At 37.6% G+C, this 27583-nt stretch overlaps 2 protein-coding genes across 11 annotated transcripts in view; one reads left to right on the top strand and one right to left on the bottom strand.

Moving 5' to 3' along the window:
* Positions 1–491: 491 nt before the first annotated feature.
* PNPLA4 (patatin like phospholipase domain containing 4) overlaps positions 492–27583 on the bottom strand; it is a 41744-nt gene continuing 14652 nt past the window's right edge. For 7 of the 10 annotated variants that reach the window (XM_035345522.1, XM_035345357.1, XM_035345699.1 and 4 more), the window contains 2 exons: positions 22525–22677; positions 17944–18615 (listed from right to left, as the gene is read on the bottom strand). In XM_035345522.1, coding sequence (XP_035201413.1) covers positions 18484–18615; positions 22525–22677 — 285 coding nt within the window. In that variant the 3' untranslated portion in view covers positions 17944–18483. Of the gene's footprint in view, positions 963–17943; positions 18616–21437; positions 21906–22482; positions 22489–22524; positions 22678–27583 lie in introns of those variants that run through there. The other 3 variants (XR_004755928.1, XM_035345777.1, XM_035345614.1) reach the window with 3 other exon arrangements.
* Positions 1486–10634, top strand: LOC118177981. Its single transcript, XM_035346158.1, has 4 exons — positions 1486–1588; positions 4045–4392; positions 5682–5779; positions 9678–10634. Exons 1-4 carry the CDS (start codon positions 1537–1539, stop codon positions 9849–9851), a joined length of 672 nt encoding a protein of 223 aa, XP_035202049.1. The 5' UTR covers positions 1486–1536; the 3' UTR covers positions 9852–10634.

Genomic DNA, 27583 nt, shown 5'->3' with positions numbered 1-27583 from the left:
ATTTATTTTCCTGAGATGTATATTTGAATGAATGTGGATTAGGGGGATGGAATTATTTTAAGAAATAGATGAAAATAATAAAATGATTAGAATATAAAATTAGTGTTTTAAAATCAGCTTAGCAAACGTTTCTAAAAGTCATTGAGGAGACAAAATATATTATGCCTACTGGAAAGTTAGAGGCTTTTAGTCTTAGTGCTATTTAATGAAAATGGAATATACTTGTACCACCTTAGAAGGCAGCGATTTTGCAAAGACATGCAACATTTCAAATAGACAAACATCTGATAGTGACCTCTCAGCAGGACCCTGTGGAGGAGTATCCTTGTATCTATAAACAAGACAAGAGGAGCAGAAGAGTAGAAATTCGATTTTAACTTTGTAGAAAAATGGTTTTAAGGTGTCTGCATAGAATCATATATATCTTATTCCAGGAGTGGAGAAAACGTCTTATATCAGGAGCCTTGAATGTTGTTGTTGTTGCTGTTGTTTTTAATTTGGAAACAAATATCAGGATGTTATCCCACATAACATCTTAAATAGGGTGGGAGGGGGGAGCAGGTGGCAAAAAAAATGAGATAATAAAGGACTCAATACATGTAAGTTGAAGTCACAGCCTTTCACAGTGAGAATCATTATTCATTTCAGCAACAAGCCATTGAGTTTGTAGATGTCTCTCTATGTCTTCAAATCAAAACTAGATATTTCCATGGAAGTTATCTCTAGTCAAATGCAGACATCAAATCCGTGGGCAGTGCAGTGCGATAAAATCAAGCTTTAGTAAAACCCAGGGGTAACTGTGCAGGATGAAATTTAATAGGTTATAGAAGGAGCTACAAGGAGGTCAGCTGATCTAATGGGCTTCTGTGAATTCCAAAGGTATGTGTTAGGGTGGTAACTACATTGCTTTCTTTGCCACATTATGGTTCTTGGCAGCTTTATGTATGTTGGATAGCATGATAACTAGACATTCAGTATCACTTCAGAAAAAAAATAAATTATGTTTGTTTTTATTTTTTATTTATTTCTGAAACATTCTTGTGGTATGTTTTATTTGTCTAATTGGATCAAAGCTAGATAGAATAAAGCTATCTTCATCTTTCTGGTACTGAAGGCATAGACAGGTCTTTCAGCAAGAACATCAGAGAGAGGTGTCTGTTGACAACTTTGCTGTATTATATTGTCACTGTTGCTACCAATGATTTATTTCTGTTTTTGTCAGCTTTGAGTAAATTCACCACAGAAAACTAATCCTCCTCCTAGTTGTCTGAAGAAAATAGAATGTAAAAACAGTCACAGCAGAGTTCAACTTGAAACTACAATATTAGAAGCTAATCTGTTGCAATGTCCAGGATGTGTGATGGCAGAAAGGGAAATAGTTACAGTGAGTAAAACCACAAGAACCTCCCCTTAGAAACAAGGTTAAAAACATGTTTTTAGGAGAACTTTAATGCATTTTTCAGCTAGTTGCTGATAGCTGTGGTTTTAGCAGTCTCAGTTGACCTTTTAAAACTTTTCATTGGCAATTCCAAGAAAATGATGGCGACTGGTATATTAATTACAATATTTTGCTTCGTTCACTTTGCAGGTAAGTAGTCCCTGTCCCCGTCCCCGTCCCCTCCCCCCCCCCTTTTTTTTAACCTCAAATTCTTAAAAACCTAACTTTTGAGAAAATCAGTGCTAATTTTTAATCAAGGATGAAAGTGTAAAAAAAAATCTGACTGACACATAATAAAAAAAAGAAACAAGAGCGGCTTCACTTTTTCATATTAGAAATCTACTGATATTTAAATATTTAGGTCAGTAGCTTTATTTCAGGATTTTAGTATAAGTGGATCCTGGAGTACTTTTAAAACTGTACACTTACACTAACAAATTTTAAAAGAAAGAAATATAAATCATATTTGGAACTTTTTTCTTTTTCCTTTTTTTCTTTTCATTGTATAGTATGATGGAAATGCAAAAGATATTTCAGATATTACACATCTTTTTCTTTACACAAAGTTACTTTCCTTCATTGAGTATACAGCAACTGGTTTTACACAGATGTTGAAAAATTGCTAATGTGATGTATTGATTTTATTTTTTATTTTTTTATTATTTTTTCTTAAGATGGATATTTTTCAAGTAAATGAAGGATGTCCTGTACTCCTCTGGATTATGTCCATTTTAAAACCTGTTCCATGTTATATTTCAGCAAACCAAACCTCTTTCAAGTACAGAAGTCATTTCTGAGCATACATTTCTTAGTATGTGTGCTCAGATGACAAGGAGTCTAAAAAGAATAATATAAAAAGATAGAGGTAACCAACTGTTTTGAAGCTTCATATTAATTTGTTCTAATATCTTTAAAAGCATGTGTTGCCTTTGCTTAGTAATGACTTTCCAGTTTTTTATACTTAGTATAAAAATGCATATGTAACACTTATGTAAGACATAAGTTTCATTTCAAAACAATTCAATAAATACAGGATTGTTAATGGTGGAAGTCTAGTTCCAGTTCCTTAGATGGAAAAGATTCATTTCACAGAATTCTGAATGTCTTTTTCATGAATTTATTACTGTACATGAGAAATAGATGTTCTTATAGTAAAGTAGGTAAATAAATAAATCATTCAATCTGTTTAAAACTTTATTGTGGCATAAAATCAATCTTGTCTTTAAATTATTATTTCAGTTTATTGACTCAAAAGGGAGAGTAAGGTTAAGTGTTGGAGTTTCAATGTGGTTATTTAAAGTTTAAATAACTGACTTGAAAGCAGATTAATCTTGTGTGATTTATTAGTTAAAATCTCAAAACACTTAGGATGAGACGCAAATGCAGATAAAGTTTAGTCATAAAAGGTGCTAGAAATAGTGAGATGTCACTGCCAGCTGATCTGAGATGGGTGTCAAGTAGGAATTTTTTTGCTATTCAGAAAAAAAAAGAATTTTTTTTTGAGAACATTGGGGTTGTTCAGCCTGGAGAAGGGAAGGCTCTGGGAAGAACGTACTGCAGAGTTTCAAGACATAAAGGGTGTTTATAAGAAAGGTGGAAAAAGGCTTTTAACCAGGGCCTGGTAAAGGTAGATTCAAAGAAGTTAGATTTAAAGTGAGCATAAGGAAGAAAATTTTCACAATAAGGGTGGTAGAACACCAGAACAGATTGCTGAGAGAAGCTTTGGATGCCCCATCCCTGGAGTTGTTCAAGGCCAGTTGGATGGGGCTTTGGCCAACCTAGTCTAGTGGGTGGCATCCCTGCCCATGGCAGACGGGCTGGAACAGGATGGGTTTTAGAGGTAACTTGTAACCCTAATTATTGTATGATTCTACAACTATGCATCTTGGAAAAGGCTCTTCACTTATTTTTAAACTAGTAAAGACTTACTTGCCATTTTGGTATTGACTAAGTATTAACATTCTGGAATTCTTTACATTTAACAAAAGATTGGTCTCTTGTGGTGTATTCTCTTGTTCATTGCAATCCTTTTTTAATTAACAGTTTTATTTTTATTAGTTTAGTTCAAGGCACAGCAACAGATTTATTTCAGACATATTCCCAGTCCTTTATCTCATTGTTGCCTGCATATACGCAAAAAATTTCTCTCATATTATCCATCTATGGTCTCACCATCTTTCTGCATTAACTCTATAGATAGTTTACATGCACACAGTATCCATATAGATCTTCACTGAATATAGATTTGACGAATTAAAAAAAAAAAAAAAAAAGGCTATGGAATGTGATGTTAGGAATCATCAAAAATATTATTTTTTCATAAAAATAAGAAAAATATGGAAATTGAAGACTTGTATTAACATATAAAAAAGATATAAAAAAGATTTTGACATTGCATAGAAAATATCAGAAAGTGAATAAACTTAAATAATCCTTATATTTAAAACAAGAATAGAAGACAAAGAAACAAGACAAACAAGAAAAGAAGACAAAACAAATTGCATGTCAATATTTAAATAATGATGTATTGGACTAATAGGATAATATTAACAGAACATTAACATTGCTTTTAATAAAGGTGATTATTAATTAATTGATAATTACAGCTAGCAGTTGGCCAGAGCTCTCAGTTGTGCAGTATCCTGAAGACGCCAGTGTGCTCATTAACTCCACAACCTGGATGCTGTGTGTCTTTGAATACCCCAATGATGAGAATGAGGAGCCAGTTGTGTACTGGAGGAAGGGCCCCAGCTGCAACAACCAGCAGAGTCTTCGGTCAAGCTCAGGCACCGACAGACCACATATACACATTACAAAGGATGTGTTCAGGGGATACTCCATCTTAAAACTGAGCAATGTTGACCAAAATGACAGCAACTTTTATTTCTGTGATGTGACGCTAACCCAGAAAACCCAGGGCAAATGTGGAAATGGCACTAAGCTGACAGTACAAGGTAAGAAGTGTCTAATACACAGAAACCGACTTGATATATCCAAGGAGAATTAAGTCTTCCATAAGTTTTACTGTCTTCTCTCCCACCACTCACTGCTACCAAAAGAAGGTTGGGGAAAAAACAGTATACAGTCACAAGTAGGGGAGATAAGGTATGAGTTTATACAGCCAGACTTCTCAGGGACAGGGACTTTTCTTTGCATCTGAAATTGGGCAACAGAACATTGACCCAACCTTTAGTATATTCTATAAATTTTAGATATTTTGCATATTATTGCATTATTTTAATTCATATTCTACATTAATATATACATTACACATTTTAAATATTTTTTCTTACTATTCTACACACACATTTGCTAGATCTTTACTTTGCTTCATACAAAAACCAGAAATCCATGACAATATTTTGTACCATTTTTTATCATTTCCCTCAGTCCTTGTATGACAACTGTCTTTTTCAAAATATGCAGTTCGTGCTTCCCCTTCCAGTCACTGAAAAATGAATAGTAAATTAAGTACAGTGGGTATTTTTAGAAAGAAGGTTTGTGAAAGTAGGGATACGTAGGAGTGGGAGTTTCTTTCTGTGTAATTATAAAAGCATTTTCATCACCTCATAACACAGTCTTCAAATTACGTAAATAATTTCTGTAATCCTGATGGGGACTGTGAACTCAGTGACTAAGGTACACTATTGTAGCGGAGCCAAGTTTTGTGCATGATGACTTTCCAGGCAAATCTAACTAGCATGTGCTAAGTACTGCAAAGAATTTATCTGTTTCTAGATTTCACTTTATGTACAAAAATTGTCCAATGCAGTACTTTCAAGTCCGTAAAAAAAAAAAAAAAAAAAAAAAACTGTTGACGATTAAATTCTTTTTACTTACACACAGTAATCGTGTTTGGTTTAGTTTAAAAAACAAACAAACAAACAAACAAAAAGAAACACCACCACCAACAAAAACCACCACAGGCTTTTTCATTATTGCATAAGTGTGTGCTGTATAACAAAGATGTTTTTGTATATCCCACTTCAAGCACACTGAGGATTTAGTTTACTTTTCATTTTATAAATTTCTAACAACAGTTTCAAAAATCTCATCTGAAGAACAAAGACAACAGTTCTCACGTGAGAGGCTTAACCTTTTAACCTGAAAAAAAGAGTGAAAGAAAATGTGATAAAAAATGAAGTCAACTGTGCTGACTAATCCTCACTAATCCTTCAAATGAAATCATATCAGAAAAGCAACATTTTTTTTTCTTACTTATTTTTTGTTCTCTTCATTTCAGATTTCAAATGCAAAGACTGTACAAGATCAGAATCGACCTGGTGGTGGTTCCTTCTTGGATACACCATCTTTGTCACCACAGTTATCATGGCTTTCGGTGTAAGTAATAACTTCAAAAATAATACTACAGACCTAAGGAAGGGTGGCATCTTTTGATGGAAAGAAATGATAAATAGATTGTGCAGCTATAGTAAAGTAAAAACTCAGTCTGTTTTCTGTTAACTAAACAGTTAGAGGTAGAACCCCCTGCCTTTGGATGTTTTGAGAGCATGACCATAAAAGAAACAGAAAGCTGTGGCAGTGGAGATACACAGAGAAATTAGATCTGTTTTCTGAACTTGCTGACAAACGGGAAGCTACTGTCTACACTGGTGGTTGATCTAGAGTTATTATTTTTACCTGGAAAGGAAACAGAATTAGAAAACAAAACAGAACAAACAAACAAAAACAATCGGCATTTTAAAACACATCCTACTTCCTCCATATGTCTGGGCTCCAGCTCCTAATGAGCTCCACTGGGCATACATGAATGTCTGCTCATCTTTTGTTTTACTCACATTTCAGTCAGCCGCCAGTTGTACCAGGGTTTTATGTCCACTCTGACCTCCCAGCTGATACGGATCCCTGCCTGACATTTTCCTGGCCAGCAGTGAGGCACACTGACAACTTGAAAATTTGAAAATATTTTAAAGAGAAGGAGAAAATACTTTTTTTTTTTTTTTTTTTTTTTTAAATACAAAACTGTCTAAGATGAGAGTGATTTCTTATACTTCCTATATATTTTACAAATCCTTCTGTCTTTCCTAATCGTGGCTCTGTTCCCCTCCTTATAATCATTTTAATCAATCCCTTTTTATGGAACAAAAACTAAAAGGCAGCTTTCAACTAATGGTTTTATTTTGATCATATTTGGAAATATCTTTTATGTGAAGGACTTTGCATAAGGAAATCACAGAATCACAGAATAGTCTAGGTTGGAAGAGACCTCCAAGATCACCGAGTCCAGCCTCCGACCTAATGCTAACAAATCTTCCACTAAACCATATCCCTAAGCTCTACATCTAAATGTCTTTTAAAGACCTCCAGGGATGGTGACTCCACCACTTCCCTGGGCAGCCTATTCCAGTGACTAACAACCCATTCAGTAAAGAAGTTCTTCCTAATATCCAACCTAAACCTCCCCTGGCGCAACTTTAGCCCATTCCCCCTCGTGCTGTCACCAGGCATGTGGGAGAATAGACCAACCCCCACCTCGCTACAGCCTCCTTTCAGGTACCTGTAGAGTGCAATAAGGTCGCCCCCGAGCCTCCTCTGAACAGTCCCAGCTCCCTCAGCCACTCCTCTTAAGACTTGTTCTCCAGACCCTTCACCAGCTTTGTAGCCCTTCTCTGGACTCGCTCAAGCACCTAAATGTCCTTCTTGTAGCGAAGGGCCCAAAACTGAACACAGTACTCGAGGTGCGGCCTCACCAGAGCTGAGTACAGGGGGAAAATCACTTCCCTGGACCTGCTGGCCACACTGTTTCTTATGCAAGCCAGGATGCTGCTGGCCTTCTTGGCCGCCTGAGCACACTGCTGGCTCATATTCAGCCGACTGTCAACCAATACTCCCAGGTCCTTCTCTGCCAGGCAGCTTTCTAACCACACATCTCCCAGCCTGTAGCTCTGCTTGGGGTGGTTGTGCCCCAGGTGCAGGACCCGGCACTTGGCCTTGTTGAACTTCATACCGTTGGCCTCGGCCCATCAGTCCAGCCTATCCAGATCCTCCTGCAGAGCCTTCCTACCCTCGAGCAGATCGACACGCACCTAACTTGGTGTCGTCTGCAAACTGGCTGAGGGTGCACTCGAATCTGAGCTGAAGAAATCTGAGCTATGTCATAACTTGATGCAAATGAGCATTACACAATCTTTGAAGGCAGGGACAGTGTTACAATGTGCTCTAGTTATATTTACAAGATCCTTACTTGCAAATGTTGTTCAAAGATTACCATTTATGAGACATAAAAAGTTCCTTGTGCTTCATCAACAATCTCCCCTCTCAAAAAACTATATTGTACTGTCCTTTAGAATTTAAAATTAAGTAAAAAAAGTTTAGCAGTTTAAATTGGACTAAGAGGGAACAGACAACAAAATTAGCAGGCTTTCTCAGCCTGTGAAATTTAAAAGGACTATTTAAGTATTAGTGACCTTAGCACTTCAGCAACACCTCTCTCTGCTGATACTACTGCACAATGGAGAATTTCATTATGAAAAGACTTGGCACCAGTGACATAAGTTACAAGACCTACAAAGATATTTACGGTATCTGGTTGCCCTTCTGGGTCAAATAAGGTTTGGGTTTTATTTTCTTTAGAAACCCAGTTGTTGAGTTCTGTTACCTCAAAGCCACGTCAAAACCAGAAATGTTCACACAGTTCAGGCAGTTGGAGATAAAGGACGTGTGGTTAGACAGAGTCAACTCAAGCCAGAGAGAGAAGTGGTAAACAACAACAGCAACAACAACAAAATAAATAAATAAAAAAGAAAAAAAAAAAAAAAAACTTGCTGAGGTACAATAGCACTTTGCACTACCAAGGTGACCATTGCTCAGAGAATGGCTTGGCACTGGTCTGCTGGAGGGAGTGATTTCCTGATTTCCTTTGCTTCGCTTTTTTTTTTTTTTTTTTTTTTTTCCTCTCTCTCTCTCTCTCCCTCTTTCCTTCACCTATTAAACTGTCTTTATCTTGACCCTGGGGATTTTTGACTTTTGTTCTTCCTGTCCGCTCCCCTCTGGAGACTGGGTTGTGAGCAAGAAGCCCTGTGGTTGTTTGGCTACTGGCCAGGGTCAACCCACTGCACCAGCTAAAGAGAAAGACACCAAGATTTAGGAAGTCAAGGAGTTTAGAACTTCTTATGGGTCTTTTTTTTTTTTTTCCCCACTAAATGACAAATGTTTTGTATCATGAAAATGTGTATCATGTCAAAATCAGAGCATGCAATAATGAAAGAGGGACTGAATCACTCAAAGGCCCTTCAGCCCTTCTAGGCCAGTGCTTAAATCTGGTATGTCATGGTTGGCTGAGTCCTTCAGGTAGCTTCTGGAAGGAGCTGCTATCTCAGGAAGAGGTATGACTTACCATTTCTTAGCCTAAAATTCTCTTAGCTGTCCCCTTACTTCTGTCAAACTTTTTCTGTGCCTCAAAGTCAAGAATAGGGCACCACAATGCACTTTTCCAATGAAACTTGCATGACAATTGTGTATACTTTATGGAGAAGCCGCTACAGCTGTCAGTTGTTTATTTTCCCCAAAAGATACCCATCTCATCCACTCTCCAAAAAAAAAAAAAAGAAAAAAAGAAAAAAAAAAAAGCCACCTAATTTCAATTACATAAGAATAATGAATGAATTAATAATAATAATAATAATAATCTCTCTCCCCCTACCCTATGCTCTATTTTTATAAAGTAGCAGAATATATGCACCTTAAGAGATAGTATTGGAAATTGGAGGAGTATTAAATGAAATCACTGGTATACAGTTGGACATATTTTCTACCTACTTCTATGAATTACCCTTATTCTGCTAGCTGTAAAGTCTTAGAATTCAGCATATAAAAAGCTAATTAATTGATTTAATAATGTTTAATATTAGTTCTTACTCTTATTTTAAACTAAAACATACCATAATTGTTTTACTGTATCATAATTGTCTACAGTTGACCATATACCACTTAAAACCACATAGGCTATGAAATACCAACATGTTAGTTACTTACGCATTAGAGTCTTGGCTAACATACCACTAAAATTTATTAAGAATAATATGTCAATTCATGAAGTTGTATTTAACATTAATATTTCTGTGTTTACTTGTGCTGTATTATAACTTTACAAAAAATTCACAATAAATACTGGGTTGCTATCCCAATAAAGTGAGGAATATGATCTCTAAAAAGATGAATATCTGATGGAAACACATATTTATTGCCTAACAATATATTCTGTGGAATATTCAAACAGATTTACCGTTGCTGTAAAAAGTGCAAGAATGAGTCAAGAAATACAGATAGCAGCGCTACCCTGAAAAGTGAATGGATTTATGACAAGCCATCCAGACCAGTTAATAACGGGTTTAACCAAGAATATGAAGATATGTCACTAGTAAGAACTTTAGTCACATTGAAAGGAAAATGATATGAAAAATAAACTATACAGTTGTAACTGCAAAGATGTAAGCATCTGTGATATGTACTACTTCGAAATACAGAAGAAATATACACACAAGTCACTTCATTAGCCTGGAATCTTCCTTGTTCAAGATTTTTTTTAATTTGTTCATGTATTTATTTCAAACTAATGAAATAACGGTCTATACAGCTACAGATACAGTGAGCTTTACTGTACACAGCATCAGAATACTGTAAAAGTTAGAGATATTCAAACTTCTTTTTAATGCCAACAAGTCTGACCACACATACTGATTTTTTTTTTTTCCATTTCAAACAAAAAGACACAGTTGGAATTTTGCTTTTCCTTGGGTTAAGTCAGTTTCTTTGCTTTACAATGGCAATGGCAAATTCTGTAATATTGTATCTGTCCACTGTAGTGACAGACTGTGATGAATTTGAAGAGTTTATCATAGAGGAATTTCTCACATGCTCTTTTTGATCTTATTTCTAACTCCTTATACAACCCCCATGTTTATAAATCCCTGAAAATTCTTCCACACTTAGTTTTGTAGCCACCTATGCCACTCAGATAATGTGCTTTGGGTACATGCAACAGAATGAAAATACTGAATGTGTTTTTAAAAGTTTTAATTTCTGGAGAAAAATATAATCACTTGTGTTGTAGGGCTTATCTTTGTTGCCCATGTGCAATACCTAAGATTATAAGATAAGCTATTTGCATAAATGTCTTTTAAACTTGTTTGAATTAGAATACTTTGGAATTCATGTAAATAACAATAGAATTAAGCTGCATAGAAAGAGCTTATCATAATTTGTGTAGTAATTAGGTACTTGAGAAAGTAGTGCCATGGAATACTTATGTATATGTTGACTTGAAAATAATATTTTGACAAACTACATAAATTGTTGAAAATAGATTTTTTTCCCCTCAATCAAATATTGCAAACTGAATATTGTGTTTCAAATTTGCTTACCATTGAAACTACACTATGTGAAAGGAAAAGGTTCATAGAATACAATGTCAGAGATTACAGCCTTACACATTAATTATGCAGTAATTATAAAAAGTGAGTAAACTCTTTTTTACTGGGGGGGAGAGGGGGCAGGACAGGGACACACCAATAAGTCACAATTGATATTCAAAACTGTAGTTTAAGAAGTGGATACACATTGCTAACAAAGTTCAGCTTAAACTTCATCACTGGTGTCTTTTTCTAAAATATTTCCCCATTCAATCACCAAAGATACCAATTAAAATCATTTTCATTTAAGAAATTCATCTCACTGTTTGACTCCTTTTGGTGAAGCTGTTTGATACACCTCGACAAAGTTAAACATGACTTACAGAGGGACAGGCAGGCTATGCTTGAGCATAGTCCAACCTTTAAACTAGTACTAAAGTCTACCACTAAACCATGCTAGACAGTAGGAACTAAATAACAGTCTTCCCCACTCCTCTACCCAAACAGGCATATATATAAATTTCCAGATTCAGGAACCCAAACTCTAATTGTGGATGTAAATATGCCTGTCTATTTTCCACATAAATTAGCTCTTCAGAAGCACCTCAAATTTAGTATTTTAAGAATGTTTAAAAATAAAATTCTTGTTGTATATAATACATGTCTAATGCTTCGTTTTAAAGTTAAAATTTTAAATTTGGTTAAATATTAAGGGGTTAAATACAGGGCATGTTTATACATTTCAACATGTAGCTTTAGAGAGAGAAAATGTCATTTCATCCTTTACAGTGCAAGGTGTTAAGTACGTCGGAGAGGAAGATTCAGTTCTGTGAAGAGAACTGCAGGCAGGAGTCAGTGAACCAAAGTCACCTTCAAGTACAAGAAGCACAAAGAGGTCAATGCATTCAGTGAAATCTTCCATCTCTGGCATTTTGGCAAAAATAACAAGAATTCATACCTAAACTAGCAGACATAACTAGAGGGCAGATTTAAAAGGCATCTCATTCAGAAAACTCATATACTTGAATGGGGCTGTTTTCTTTACACTTCATGACACTGGCTCCCCTCTGGATCAATGACCCTTCAAATGAAGGTCAAAAATTTTGGCACTTCTTCACATACTTCTCAGAAACAGCGAAGGTATTTTCTTCGCAATGTTTCCAAAGAAGTTGGACATAAACTTCCAGTCAGAAAGGTTAAGTACTTTGAAAGTTCAGGGGGAATAAAAACAAATAATAGGTGCCACTATCTAACACCAACAGTAATAGTAAAATAAAAATAAAAATAAAAATAAAAATGATGTTGCAGTCAGCAAGGTCGTGGAAATTTTATGGCAGCTTAGGACAGAATGACACATCAGGACTGAATTCAAAATGAGTTTATAGTGCAAGCACTTTATGAATATAAAACATATGAAATATTACTTTTTCCAATTTATGCTTTAAAAAGTCAATGTTGTAGTGTAAGGAATGTTAATATTTATATGTGTATTCGGTTTATGTGGCCAGGTTTTGGTGGTGGGGTTGCAGGCGTGGCCTCTGTGAGCTGAGCCCAGCAGCTGCCCCAGGTCAGATCAGAGCCAGCTCCAGCCAGCTCCAAAAGGGACCCACCGCTGGCCAGAGCTGAGCCAGGGAGCAATGCTGGGTGGGCCTCTGGGAGAGCAGATTTAAGAATGAAAAAACAAACAAACAAACAAACTGCTGCACAACAGCAGCTGAGAGAACAAGGAGTGAGAACCAGCCCTGCAGCCCCCAAGGTGAGTGCAGCAGGAGGGCAGGAGGTGCTCCAGGCAGGCAGCAGCATGGAGTAGGCCTGCAGCCTGTGGAGAGGCTCCTGGTGGAGCAGGCTGTCCCCCTGCAGCCCATGGGTCCCACATGGAGCAGATCTCCATGCTGCAGCCCGTGGAGGAGCCCCTGGTGGAGCAGGTGGATGTGGCCTGGAGGAGGCTGCGGCCCATGGAGAGTGCCCCGGGCCAGAGCTGCAGCCTGTGGAGAGGAGCCCACGCAGGAGCAGGGGGTCTGGGGGGAGCTGCCGCCCACCCGTGGGGGACCCGTGCTGGAGCAGTTTGCTCCTGGGGGATGGACCCCATGGTATGGAGCTGTGTGGGAGCAGTTCTTGAAGAGCTGCTGCCTGTGGGCAGCCCCCGCAGTTGGGGAAGGACGGCATCCCGTGGGAGGGACCCCATGGGGAGCAGGGGCAGAGAGTGACCGTGAAAGAGTGGCAGAGACGAAGCATTAGGGACTGACTGCAGCCCCCATTCTCCATGGGGAGGGGAACCTTTTTAGTTTGCTTTTAGTTTTTTGCTGCTCTAGTCTACTAGTGATAGGCTATCAGATAAATGATATTAATCTCCTCTCTACTGAATCTGTTTTGCCAGTTATGATAACTGGTGAGTGATATCCCTTATTTCCACCCGAGACCTTTCCATCATATTTTCTCCCCCTTTCCCTTTGAGGAGGAGGAGCAAGGTAAAACCATCACAATATCAAACAAATTGTACAGTAAATCACAGAATCATTGGTTAGAGGGTACTTATGGAGCTCATGTAAGCCTAATCATCCTGCTCAAGCAGGGCCACCCACCACCTAAAGCAGGGTACCCAGGTAGTTCTTGAAAATCTCCAAGGAGGGAGACTCCACAACCTTTGTGGGCAACCAGTCCCAGTGTTCTGCTACCAAACAGTGAAAAACTTTTTCCTTATGGTCAAAGGGAAGCTCCCACATTTTAGTTTGTGCCCATTGCCTCTTGTGCTGTCACTGGCCACTACCAACCAGAGCCTGGCTCCATCTCTTACATTCCTTCCCATCAGCTATTTATACACATGGATAAGATCCCCCTTAGCCTTCTCCTCACAAGGCTGCACACATCCAGGCCCCTCAGTCTCTCCTCATATGTCAGATGCCCCAGACCCCAGTCTTTGTGACCCTGCAGAGCACTCTCTCCAGTAAGTCCCTATCTTTCTCATCACGGGGAATCCAGCACTGGAATCACTACTTCAGGTGTGGTCTTACCACTGCTGAGTAGAGAGGAAGGACAGCTAGCAGCTTTTCTAGAGTTTATTTTTAGTTTAATGAGGAAAGATGGAATATTACCGCATTTTTTGTTTTCACACTGAAATTCCAGTTTTCTCAGTAGGTGTCATGTTTTGTATCCCTAGCAAAATTAAAATGGAAGCCACGAAGTCCTACCCAGCTGTCCAATTCATAAATATGGAAACCAATTTTCTTGGCGCTCGTCTTTCACTAATACATCACAACTACACAAGATCTCTTCCGTGTAATTACCTGAGTGACTAAAAAACTTGCACTTAAAACTTTCCATTGCTTTGTGGCATGTGCCAAAAATGCCACAATGACCTGCGTAAAGGAGGAACGATACCTCCATACAGCTTACATTCTCAAACACAAGCCTATTCATTTAGGAAATAAAAAAATGATTTGAGACAAAAAAATACTGACAAAACAATACCTAAATCTTGTGGAAAAAGAACAAAAACAAAACAAAACAACAACAACAAAACACCATGTAAAGCATATCTCCAGAATACAACAGTATCTCAGACTAGTTTCCTAAAACCAGGAGAAATATTTCAGTATAAAAGGATCTGTACTGCCTAAAACACACTTTACTATCTATACACCAAGAGAGAAAGAAAAAGATGCAGTACAGAAACAAATTATTTCTTAATAACCTCTGAGAATTTGAATTTCTTGCCTGCTTAAACATACCGCTGCATTTAAATAACAAAGGAACAAACATGAACAAAACACCTTATCATATCCTTCGCATAACCTGAATAACCTCAGAACAGATATACTAACATTGTGCTTTATCACAAGAAGTGTTAATCTTCAGAATAAAATATTATTTTAATCTGATTTTCTAGATTTGACCGTACTGATACTAATGATTTTCAAAAGAATTTGTGAAACGTGAGTTTAAAAAGAAGAAGAAAAAAAATGTTTCCTAGACAATGTGACCAGCAGAGATAGGAACAAGGTTTCAGCAGAAATGGTGTGTATATATATAACATATAGATAGATAATGGTGTGTATATATATAACATATAGATAGATAATTAGTATTGCTTGCTATTATCTTCATCACAACCACTTATCAGCAGCATCAAGGTAGAAAATATATATGAGATTTAGCAAGTTTAATTTCCTTCAACCTTTTAAGACCTTAATAACAGTTTCTAAAAAAGGTTATGCAGCCTATTTATGTAGCAAGTCCATCAGAAGATGAAATTCTAGCAAGTGCAGATTATGCTTTCAGCCCTACAAGGACTTCACTGAAAACAACCCTAACAGGAAATGAATCTATTTAAGAAGTATTCTTAAAATTACAAATTCATATATTTGATTTTGGTTTGTTTTGATAAAGGAGATTGGTAACTGCTTTTCAAATGCATTTATCCACTACTTTCTGAAAGAGGACTCCCTACTGCCTTAGGCTTTTGAGAAACGTTAAGAAGGTAGTCAGAACCTTTCTCAGTATAACAGAGTTATGATGCTCTAACAGAAAATTCCAGCTATTAGTCAGCAAAATTAGCAAGGAAAGATCCATACGAAACTGAAGAACCTGCAGTGTTGTAAAACAAAAAACTAAACTAAATTTCCTTAATGCAGTAAAGCTAATATTCACTTGAAGAATATCACTGCTAATAACACAAGAAATTATAAGACAAGTCTGACTATTAGATTTGTGTTTAGATAGAAAATATTTAAAAGTGTATGCATGTAATTGCCCAGTAAGACCATACACAGAAGAGATTTAAAACAAAACTAAGGTTTAGGTTAGGAACGTACACAGCCATATGCATCTCCAACTAGGTGACCTGGGACAGGGTATGGACAGAATTAGTACTACTACAGATAAGCAGGAAATTAGATCCTTTCAGGGATCACGTCTTCTGCCATGAAGCAGACTGACCTAAAGGTACTCTTACTAGTCTTCCTATCCTAAAGGCAGCTTTTACAAACATTTATAGGGTACCTCTCATCATTTGTGTAGTGACAAATGGCATGTACATTCCACAAAAACAGAAACTGTATTCCCCGTATCCATATGGGCTCCCTTATGTTGGATTATTTTCACAAACAAAAGCATTACTATTGTATTACAGATATTTTTAATTTAAAGTTTTGAAGTTTATGAAGATAAATAGAAGGTAATTGTGACCAATTCACACAATTTTGGAGACCAAACCAGTAGGAAAACAGATCCATCTTTAATAAGGGTACGTCTCTACTGCAAAAGCGCTACTTAGCTTGGAAAAAATAAATTTACTTAAAACTCTGCATCTTAAATTTTCAAGATAATAAAGCTTTGTGTGTTTGAAGGAGGAAATAAAATGGGCAGTATTCACAAAATCTGAATGTACAGAAGCAGACATTGCTTCTTTCCTAAAACAAAGAGATTGCAACTGTCCTCATGATTTAAAACTGCCTTCTATAAATCCTGCCCTGCGAACCTATTTGATCAAGAAACATTTTTTTTTCTCTTTAAGAAGATTTAATTTTTTCCACACAAAATATTGTTGGCTGAGGATAATACATTTCTGAATGTGCTTTACTATGCTTCTTTAGGACCAGATGAACAGCTTAAAGACAATAAGACAATAGGCTTGTGTTCTGCTTTTGGTAGGTCATACACAATCAGAAAATATTCATAAAATGGTGGTAATAAAAATCTCTGAGTCTTGATGTTCAGTAACCATTCCGAACATTGGTGTTATGTCTGAACAGACTTCTGTTCTCATTCAAGTTTTATGCTCCAAGATATGTATGTATATATATATATATATATATATATATATATATATATATAAATCCCCCCTCTCCCAAACAACAAAGCTTCATCTTATCATTATAAACGCTTCTGCAGGTTTATTCTGCATAAACATGATTTTATTCTTCCTGAAAAGTGTTCTGTCAAATTATCATAAACCTCTGAAGGTCACTTTCTAAAGCACTGAACATTACCTGTGGCTCTCAGAAGTCAGTGAACAGGATATGGCATGTGTTACTGTCTGTGGCATTAATACATGGAGAAAGAAGTCAGATTTTATTTTACTAGACTAAAGAGCATAGCAAACTGTGAAACTCCATGCTCAGAATGTTAAATGCAAAGTTCATTTACTGATAATAACCTTCTTCTTTAAAAGCAACTCTTACAGAACTGCATCCAGATAAACAAGCTTTTTGCAGATTTTTTAAATATGCATGGCTCCATTACTGCTTAGGAAGGTAACTGAGTGGAGCATGTATGCTGTTCCAAAAGCTTGTGAGTAGCTCCAAACCCTCAGAATTGTAAGTGAGTAAGTTTCTGCCATACTGACAAAATATCATTGAATTAGAAACTCAGGCTACACCAGATCGGCATTAAAGAATAATTTTTTAATAGCATTATTCACATTTCTACTTATGCTAAGTTACCCTTTGTATAAACAAGTAAGCCAATCACAGGTGTTTTGACAGCACAAAACCTAATGCATCTAAAAATGCTGGTGCAAAATATTCTGTTTTAATTACTTCTTTTTCTAACAAAAACAGTTAATAGAAGAATTCAATCCCTACTGCATGAATGGTACAATCTACATATGAACAGAAATACGTGGTTGTGTGCTGAAGGGGCTTTTAATTATTATTTCTTACCTCCCTAGATTTTCCATAATTTTGGAGTTCTATCAATATCTCAAAGTTTTGTAAGTATTAAGAACTCAACTTAAAAAGCACATTAAAAAGCCTAACACTTTGATTTTAAACAGCTATGGATTTTAGGCATCAAGACTGAAAATTCTGACCTTGCAGTTAAGGAAATCAATACAAGGTGAATAGTGAATACAAGGTGAATACAAGGTGAACAGAACAAGATATGAGTGGGTTCATTACCTGCTGACTTACTTCAACTTATTTCCAACTGACTATTTTCTGTAGACAATCAGATTGTTATAGCATTCTGAGAAATTCATAAATGAGCTTGACAAAAGTTTCAAGAAAATATATTTATTCAATTTTAGCAAACAAAGAAAACATAATAATTATTCCTCTTCACAAGATATTGTTAAAAGCACATATTACACTTTTGTTAAAAAATTAAATAGTATTTTAAATTTAGAAAGACTGCATCCACTGAGAACGGCAAGAACTTTATTGTTTAAAAAAAATACTCGTATCAGAATAAAAGTGCAAATGTTTTATTTCTTGTGGCTAGTGCTGAGTTCAAATCCTCTAGAACATTCTAGAATATACATTAGACTAACAACATTGTAAACACCTGATGAGCACACACAACAATTATACTAACTGAAGAATACAGACTAATTTTTCATGATACAACCATGATGAGTCTCAAATAACATCAGATAAGACTTCCAAACTTCTATAATTATAACACAAGCTCACCAAGTTAAAGTCCAGTGCTGAAGCAAAATGGATCTAAATTTGAGTTACCTCAAAACAAAACAATGACCAGGCAAGTACAGTTCCCATTCTGACATGTTTATACAGCAGGATGGAACTGATGCTTTCTTGGCAGAAGCTGAAACAATTCCAGCTGAGATTTTTATTTCGATAAACAGAAATTGTGACAGCAATCTAGGATACTAGTAAGGATACCTAATGCTGTACTTCAACAGCCATCAGGTTTTGTTTGTTTTCTATGTACTATCTATTCAAACCAGTTTTCTTTTAGTAAAAAATGAACAGCATCATCAAATCCATTTTGGTACAGTGATTCCATTTTCTCTTGGTTTGGTGGGAACATAGCTTGATTAAGTCTTACTAGGTTGGCCAGAGACAGCTGCAACAGAGAGAAATGCTAGAAATTAATATATTAAAGCAACTTATGTTAGACTTGACTGTGTTGTTATCTGTTATCTTTATCATGTAGCATGTGTAAAAACAAAACAGCATGGCTATGTCTATACTAGTAAATCACACACGTTCAGGTACGTTGCTGAAAACCAACACAAACTGGCACAAATTCACAGCCTCTAAGACAAGCTATCTGACTGTAAAACTGCCCAAAGTTTCTGAAACGTTTTGTACAGATGCATTCCAGGAACTGTCTGGGGGAGTGGTAGCTGACAAGCTAAACTTACGTAAGTATTTTGTACACTTCCTAATGTAAAAAAATTCTTAAGAATATAGCATAATAGAGTGTGGTGAGGCACTGGAACAGGTAGCCCAGAGAGGCTGTGGATGCCCCATCCCTGAAGGTGTTCAAGGCTAGCCTGGATAGGGCTCTGGCAGCCTGCTCTAGTGGTTGGCAACCTTGCCCAGACCAGGGGGGTTGAAACTACATGATCTTTAAGGTCCTTTTCAACCCACAGTATCAAAGAATCATCTAGGTTGGAAGAGACCTCCAAGATCACCGAGTCCAACCTCTAACCTAACACTAACAAGTCCTCCACTAAACCATATCCCTAAGCTCTACATCTAAACGTCTTTTAAAGACCTCCAGGGATGGGGACTCGACCACTTCCCTGGGCAGCCTAACAACCCTTTTGTTAAAGAAGTTCTTCCTAATATCCAACCTAAACCTCTCTTGGCACAACTTTAGCCCATTCCCCCTCGTCCTGTCACCAGGCACGTGGGAGAATAGACCAACCCCCACCTTGCTACAGCCTCCTTTCAGGTACCCGTAGAGTGCAATAACGTCGCCCCTGAGCCTCCTCTTCTCCAGGCTGAACAGTCCCAGCTCCCTCAGCTGCTCCTCATAAGACTTGCTCTCCAGACCCTTCACCAGCTTCGCTGCCCTCCTCTGGACTCGCTCAATCACCTCCATGTCCTTCTTGTAGAGGCCCAAAACTGAACACAGTACTCGAGGTACGGCCTCACCAGAGCTGAGTACAGGGGGTCAATCACTTCCCTGGACCTGCTGGCCACGCTGTTTCTTATGCAAGCCAGGATGCTGTTGGCCTTCTTGGCCCCCTGAGCACACTGCTGGCTCATATTCAGCCAACTATCAACCAATACTCCCAGGTCCTTCTCCGCCAGGGAGCTTTCTAACCAACATCTCCCAGCCTGTAGCACTGCTTGGGGTGGTTGTGCCCCAGGTGCAGGACCCAGCACTTGGCCTTGTTGAACTGCATATAGTTGGCCTCGGCCCATCAGTCCAGCCTATCCAGATCCTCCTGCAGAGCCTTCCTACCCTCGAGCAGATTGACACACATACCTAACTTGGTGTCATCTGCAAACAACTGAGGGTGCACTTGATCCCCTCATCCAGATCATCAATGAAGATGTTAAAGAGGACTGGCCCCAGTACCGAGCCCTGGGGGACTCCACTAGTGACCGGCCCCAACGGGATTTAACTCCGTTAATCACAACTCTTTGGGCCCGGTTACCCAGCCAGTTTTTAACCCAACAAAGCGTACGCCAGTCCAAGCCATGAGCAGCCAGTTTCTTGAGGAGAATGCTGTGGGGAAACGGTGTCAAAAGCCTTACTGAAATCAAAGTAGATCACATCCACAGCCTTTCCCTCATCCACTAAGCGTGTCACCTTGTCATAGAAAGAGATCAAGTTCGTCAAGCAGGACCTGCCCTTCATAAACCCATGCTGACTAGGCCTGATCGCCTGCTTGCCCTGCAAGTGCCGCATGATGACACCCAAGATAATCTGCTCCATGAGCTTCCCTGGCACTGATGTTAAACTAACAGGCCTATAGTTCCCTGGGTCTACCCTCCGGCCCTTCTAGTAGATGGGCGTCACATTTGCTATCCACCAGTCAAGTGGGACCTCCCCCGATAGCCAGGACTGTTGATAAATGATGGTAAGCGGCTTGGCCAGCTCTTCTGCCAGTTCTCTCAGTACCCTCGGGTGGATTCCATCCAGCCCCATCGACTTGCATACATCTAAGTGCTGTAGCAGATCACCAACCATTTCCTCGTGGATTATGAGGGCCACATCTCTCTCCCCATCCCTTTCCACCAGCTCAGGGTACTGGACATCCAGAGAACAACTGGTATTGCCTCTGTGATAGTACAATCACAGAATGGCTTGTGTTGGAACGGTCCTTAAAGACCATCCATTTCCAACCCTCCTGTCATGGGAACGGATACCTCCCACTAGACCATGTTATTCAAAGCCCCATCTAGCCTGGCAAAACATTCCCAGTTGATGTTTTACATATGAGTACAAATGCAGCTTTTAATTCCAGCAAAGTAAAAATTACTTAACATCTTAAAGGGTCACTTTGTTGACCTTCCTGGTAAACTACAAAGATTTTAGAACTTTGTTTTTAAATAAAGACATTATTAAGTTGTTTATAAGAAAATTACAAACAGATTTAATAAAGACTTAAGTATTTCATTTATATAAATAATTTAGTATCTACTTTAGCCATATACTTTATCTGTATCTATATTGCAACACAGTGCCAAAATCATCATCGTTATTTGAAAAAAATATTCACATTTTGACACTAATAGAGGGAGGATGTTCGAAGAGAGAACATTGTTCACATTCCAATCCAGGTACAAAGACAGACAACTCTTCATTTTATACAGATTATGATGAAAAGAAAAAATGCTGAAAAATTTTTTCTTAGTTCACATTTTTACAAGGTTTGCTTCAAAAAGAATAGTTTTAAACGTTGTTCAAGATTTTACACAAGGAGGATCACATTTGGAGGATTACATTTGGAGGATCCAAGCAGCAATGCAACTCTGAAATTAATTCTCAAAATTAATCCACTCATCAACTCATTTTCTTCTTCTAGATGCATTAGATACTAGACACAATCCATAACCAAGAAACATAAACTATGCATATTATCAGTAAAATAAGTATCCTCATGCTTTATGATCATTTACCAAGTACTACGATGCTTAAAATCTCTGTGAAACACTACAAAGATTCAGAAATTGTCACAGTTTAGGACACCAGAGAACATTATTTTTACTCAAATTCAGAAAACATATTAAGAACTGTCAAAGTGAAACTTAAGATGTGTAGCAACTATTGCTAACCATTCTTTTGTCTTTCTATGAAGTCTTTTTGATAGCAATGATAAGTCTACTGCCTTCAGTATTTTCTTTCATCGTGACAAAGGATGCAATACTGTGGTAAAAGTTTATGAGAAAAAGCTTTCAGAGACAGAAGTGTCAACAATGAAAAGGAGGTCATAAAAATCAGTCTAAGCCTTAGTCATTACACACAAACATTTTTGTAACATCAAACAAAAATTCTGGAAAAGTGTAGCGGTTATAAGGTTCAAAATCTTAACATAAGCTCTCCTGAGCAATGAAGTGTCAAGTGTATATCATTTCAAATGTACAACTTAAAACTCATATTTTAAATTCAGTTAGAGCAGCTCATTTCAGTATGTTTGAATGGATGAGCTAGTTTCCCTCCTGAGGTGTTTTAGGGAAGTCTTAAGTTGTTTTTTTCCTCTGTAAACACTACCTAGCCGAAGACAAATGATATGTAAAGCAAGCCTAGATTATATAAATTGAATAACCTGTGACATACTTGCTCTATTTTGTACTAGATACTTTTCAATCTTTCTGACAAAATTTGTTCTACATTTTTCTTTCCCTTGTGTTTAAGGGAATATTTACAGCCCATGTCAAAACAGAAAATGCCAAAAATGTTATATAAAGGTAATATATATATACAGAAAACAAACAATCAAAAATAAGCATAAACTTAACTACTCAACTATCTTTTCTTCTTCTGAAGTTATTAAATAAATCAGCAACTCACCATTATATCTTGTTTTGCAAGTTTAACATAAAGATCCACACGTCCTTTATCTTGTGGACAGATATCTAATCGACCACTGAAAGGAGAAATTGTCACAGTTCGTCCAGAAGGCAAGATAGGAAGGCCATTGGTAAGGCCACCATCAACCCACTTCTACTGAAAAATAAAAATATTTTCAAAGCAGTTTTAGTACAGTATGGTAATAATCAAATACTTCATCCTTTCTGTTCCAGTCTCCTCTACAACCACTTTCAAGAAAATGAGAAAGTTTTATTCTCAGAATACCATGAGTAAGCAACTTGGAGGATAAGAGGCATAAAGATCAAGGAACTAACAATGTACATATACAGTGTTCAACAATGTGTAAATATATTTATACAATCTGCAGACACTTAAATGTTTTAATCAAGCTAAGGTGGCTTGTTTAGTTGATCTATTAACAAAATGCCCGACAGAGTTTAAAAATACAAATTTGATGTCAACAGGTAAGGAAAAAGTAAGATCACTACTATGACACATGAACCATTCTAGGTAAGGTATACTCCTGTCTTGCAAAGTAGAAGATGGACAATGTACATATATGCTGGCAAAGTGACTGCATGAGCTGAAACACGTGACTTCTCTTACTGTCTCCTAGAGTCTCTTGTTTCCTTACATCCAAAAAAACTATCATGTACCACACTACAAAGACAGCAGTAGCTGGAAAGCATAGAATAAAAAAGTGGGAAGGAGCTAGACATCCATGGCAAGTGAGAGGGAGTAGACACCAAGTCTACTACAAGAGTTGAGTATAGGAGAGAACAAGGAAGAAAAAACAAAGCAACCAACAAATTTCTTGCAGATCCTCACGTATTTCTTGATTCTGAAGACAGCCCAGAGGTACAAGACTGGAATTTGGTCACAGCCAAATTCCATCCCAGCATAACCAAGGACAGCTGCAAACTTTACCCCTAAGTTTTCATTTGCATAAACACTGTGTTGATTTTTTTGGTTGTGTAATTTATAGCTAATAGGTTTGTAGTTAGGCACATGACATACTATTCTGTTAAGTGTTCAGTTTTTGCACTGACCCTTGAATCATAAACAAAGTGAAAAAGACCTGAATCCTGGAAAATCACTGACTAAAAGTCAGTTATCTCATGATACTATAGACAGCAATCTCAAGCAAGAACTACTGGAGTTCTTGCTCCAGGAGCAGCAGGCTGCATGCTTAATCTCCCCCTGAGCTGGGACACCTGTGATAAAGTACATCTCAGGGCTGACTCCTCGAGGATGAAGCTCATCCCATGAGGAAGAATGGTAAGTAATTCACCTTAGGAGAGAATCCTAGAAGTATGAGGATGAGTTTAGAAACTCCTAATACCCTGTGCTAGTCTCTCGTGCGAACCTTGCCATTTTCAAATTCTTAACTAAATCACTGTTTCTATTATAGCAAATTCTGCTAAAATCTTTGTTTTAAATTGTCTGATACTTAAATGCTAAGTGGTGTTAAAAATCATACAGTATAATCTTGTTCTTTACCATAAAATTATATAATAAATCCTTAATTACTGCTACATTTAAGTTGCGTAAAATCAATTCTGTGACACTAGTGTAATCTACCTATTTACCAGTAGATTACTTTTATAAAACCATTCTGTAAGAAATGACTACTGTGATACAACACTATAAATAGCTTCATCGTGAGAAACAGTCAACTCGGTCATCTGAAGATGTTTATTTAGCTCCAAGATTAACCTTGCCAGAGATTCAGAAGACACCAACACAACTCAAAGGTTATGACACTTGGAGCAAATTTGGTCCATGTAAAAGTCTACAAGTAATGAGTCCCACGGCTTCCAGGAAAAGCTTGTTTCAACAAAAGACAGCATGCACATGTATGCATAGCAGATGGCCTCTTTGCTGTTATTGGAAGTGTAGTCCATGGGCATCTTAAATACCCAATCCAGGTAAAAACCTAGCCCACGGTGCTTAAGATCATTAACAGACTTAAGTTCTCAGATGCTCTCTTTGTATTACACCCTTTTCCTTCAGGTTCTTTTTAGGCCTATCAAACCAAAACAAAACACACTATGAACAGATTGTTGCAATGGCTACACTACCATGCAATTTACCCATTTCATCCCAGAAGTCTAGTCTCCTGGCATGCTTTGTGCAGATATGCCATCTTATTCTAGCATAAGCCAAACGCTTCCTGACAAAAAGAAAACTAAACTGCAATGCTGGGAACAATTCCCACCAGGGTTCACTCTCTACAGGCAGTATGTACAGGATAATAGGTTTGACATTTTTTTGATAGTATTCCAGCAAAAGTGCATCAACATAGTCCCTTGCATATCACACAACACATATCTCAGAAAACATACTATGTTTAAAAAAAATACTCTCAGACAACTTGTTGATATGTATTCAGGTGACATAGGTAGCCCAGCAACGATCCAGACCAACTGTTCCAAAGCACACATACAGTTAGTAGACACAAGCAGCTGTCAGGGCACAAACCTGATTCCATGCTGCCACGGGCCATATGGTGTAGGGAATTTGCTCCCTGAAACTAGTGTAAATGCAGACAGTCAGAATTTTTATCTGTTACAGCAGAAGTTCCAGAAAATTTGGAATATGATGGTAACATGATAGGTGGGCTTACAAAGCCTAGTCAATATCCAATCCATCATACATACGTCAATGCTTACCGTGTTGGGATCACAAGGTTCCATTCCACATACCAGGCTCTACACTGCACACTCTAGGACCCCTACCCACACAGCCTCATCATCCACTATTCTAAGCCACAGAAATGCAACTGCAATACAGATTCTAAGGTTGTTTGCACTCACACTGCTCAAAGCGTTTTAGACTAGAAGTCACTTCCATTTACTGGCTACAGTTTTCTCAGATAAATAAAAGATTCCCAAACCACAAATGCACTGTATGAGAAAAGTAAAAGTCAGTGCAGATACGCAGAACTAATCCATTACAACAAATGAAAATAAACAAAACCAACCTATTTCCCAGCAACTACCTTTGATTAATCTGACTTAATGAGAGCAGTAAGAAGCTTTGAGAATGACAAGCAGCTTTTAAATAACAGAAAACTAATTGCCCTAAAATATACTCATTGATTTAACTTCTGAATGCAAAAAATAAAGCTAGGCAGGAATAAGAACTGACCACTAAGAAAAGGCTGAAGGTGTTTCAGTAAATACCACAAAACCCAGGCAAATCATAATAGCAGGAAAAGCTCATCCAATAAAACAGGTTTTAAATCAATTTGGACAAAACTCCGATCCAACTTTTCAATTTGTTAATTGACAGCAACATAAGAGGTTTAACAAAGACACTCCCTTCTCTTTAAGTAGTGGCAGAATGAACCTCAAACATCCACGTATGTCTCAGCAACATACAAATACTGCGATCAACAAAATCTTGAAATTCTGGCAAGCTACAAACACTCTCCATTTAACTCAAGCAGTCAGGCATACTTATTTGAATCCTAGAGGCATTTCAGCTGATATCTATTGCTTTATAAGTAATTCTAAAGCTAAAAAGCTTTCTGACATTCAAAATGAACTCCAAGTCCCTAGATAAAAATAATTTCTATTATTTATAACAAATTATTATAACAAATGGGTACAGTTTAGCAGTGATGTTTTCTTTTTTTTTTTCCATGGTGGTCATGGGGATGAAAGATACTCCGAAGACATCACCTTGATGCATATGAGTGTGCTGGGTCTGGCTAGGATGGAGTTAACCTTCCCTGCAGCAGCCCATACAGTGCTGTGCTCTGCACTTGTAGCTAGAACAGCAGTGGTATCACTCCACTGCTGTGTCTATTGCTGCACAATACTGGAACCGCATCAGGACTCCCTCCAAGCCCCCAAGAGCCAGCAGGCTAGGGGTGGGCAAGTGATAGGGAGGGGACATCACCAGGGCAGCTGACCTAAACCAACCAAAGGGATATTCCATGCCATATGATGTCACACTCAGCAATAAAAAGTGGAAAAGGGGAAGGAGTGGCGGGGGGGGGGGGGGCTCTCAAGGTGGAAGCGTCTGTCCTCCCAAACAACCGTTATGCATATTGAGGTCCTGCTTCCCAGGATGTGGCCGAACATCACTCGTTGATGGAAAGTAGAGAGTAACTTTTTTTTTCCTCTCTCTGTGCTTCTGCACAGCCTTTTTTTTCCCCCCCCCTCTCCCTTTTCCCTTTAATTAAATCATCCTTATCTCAAACCTTGAGTTCTTTGTGTCCTACTTTCTTTCCCTTCCTCGTTGAGGTGGGGGAGTGAGAGAGGCTGTGGTGGAACTTGGCTGCCCACCTGAGTAAAACAACCACAGTGAGGAAAAGAAAGGAAAAAGTATAGTATATTTTAGAAAGAAAATATTTTTTTTCTGCTTCTATTGATTACAGACTAAATCAAATTATTTTAAAATGTAAATGTATTTATGTAAAAAAAAAAAAAAGTTCTTGGAGCTAAGTAAGCTATAGAAAAAAGGTAAAAAGGTTTTCCTATTGTAGTATATGCCTTTCAAAACTTCATAGCCTTGCATGATAGGGAGAATATAAAGATTATTCTTTAATGTTTGTTCAGAGTTAAGAGTTTTGAAAGTGCTTGGTGAGGCACGTTTTCATGTTCTCAACAGAATTATAACACATACATAGACACAGGTGCTTCAGGAGTGTACAAGCTGCCAAGACCTCTCTTATCATTCCTTCCATTACACAGAAAAGCAGAGTGATGATTCTTTTAGTTGCAGCGTTTTAGAGTTGGCAACACAGCTTGTCATAAGCATCTTTACTAAGGGAGGCTTCTTCTCATTGTAAATGTTAAACGTTATATCTAGGGAACAGCTCCACACTGAAGACATCACTTCAGTCTCCGCACTCCTAATTTTTGAAAAAACATAGGAACAAACTCTTGTCATCTTCCATGGTGTTAACCTCCAGTGTCCATAGAAACAGTAACTTCTACAAAATACAGTACTGCAATCCCCACCTAACTTCCCTTAAGATCAAATAATTATACCATAAATGTAGGATGCTCTTGAAAAAAAAAAGGGG

The sequence above is a fragment of the Oxyura jamaicensis genome, chromosome 1 (assembly GCF_011077185.1).
Source record: "Oxyura jamaicensis isolate SHBP4307 breed ruddy duck chromosome 1, BPBGC_Ojam_1.0, whole genome shotgun sequence".
Classification (NCBI taxonomy): domain Eukaryota; kingdom Metazoa; phylum Chordata; class Aves; order Anseriformes; family Anatidae; genus Oxyura; species Oxyura jamaicensis.
This window is presented reverse-complemented; position numbering and strand designations above follow the sequence as displayed.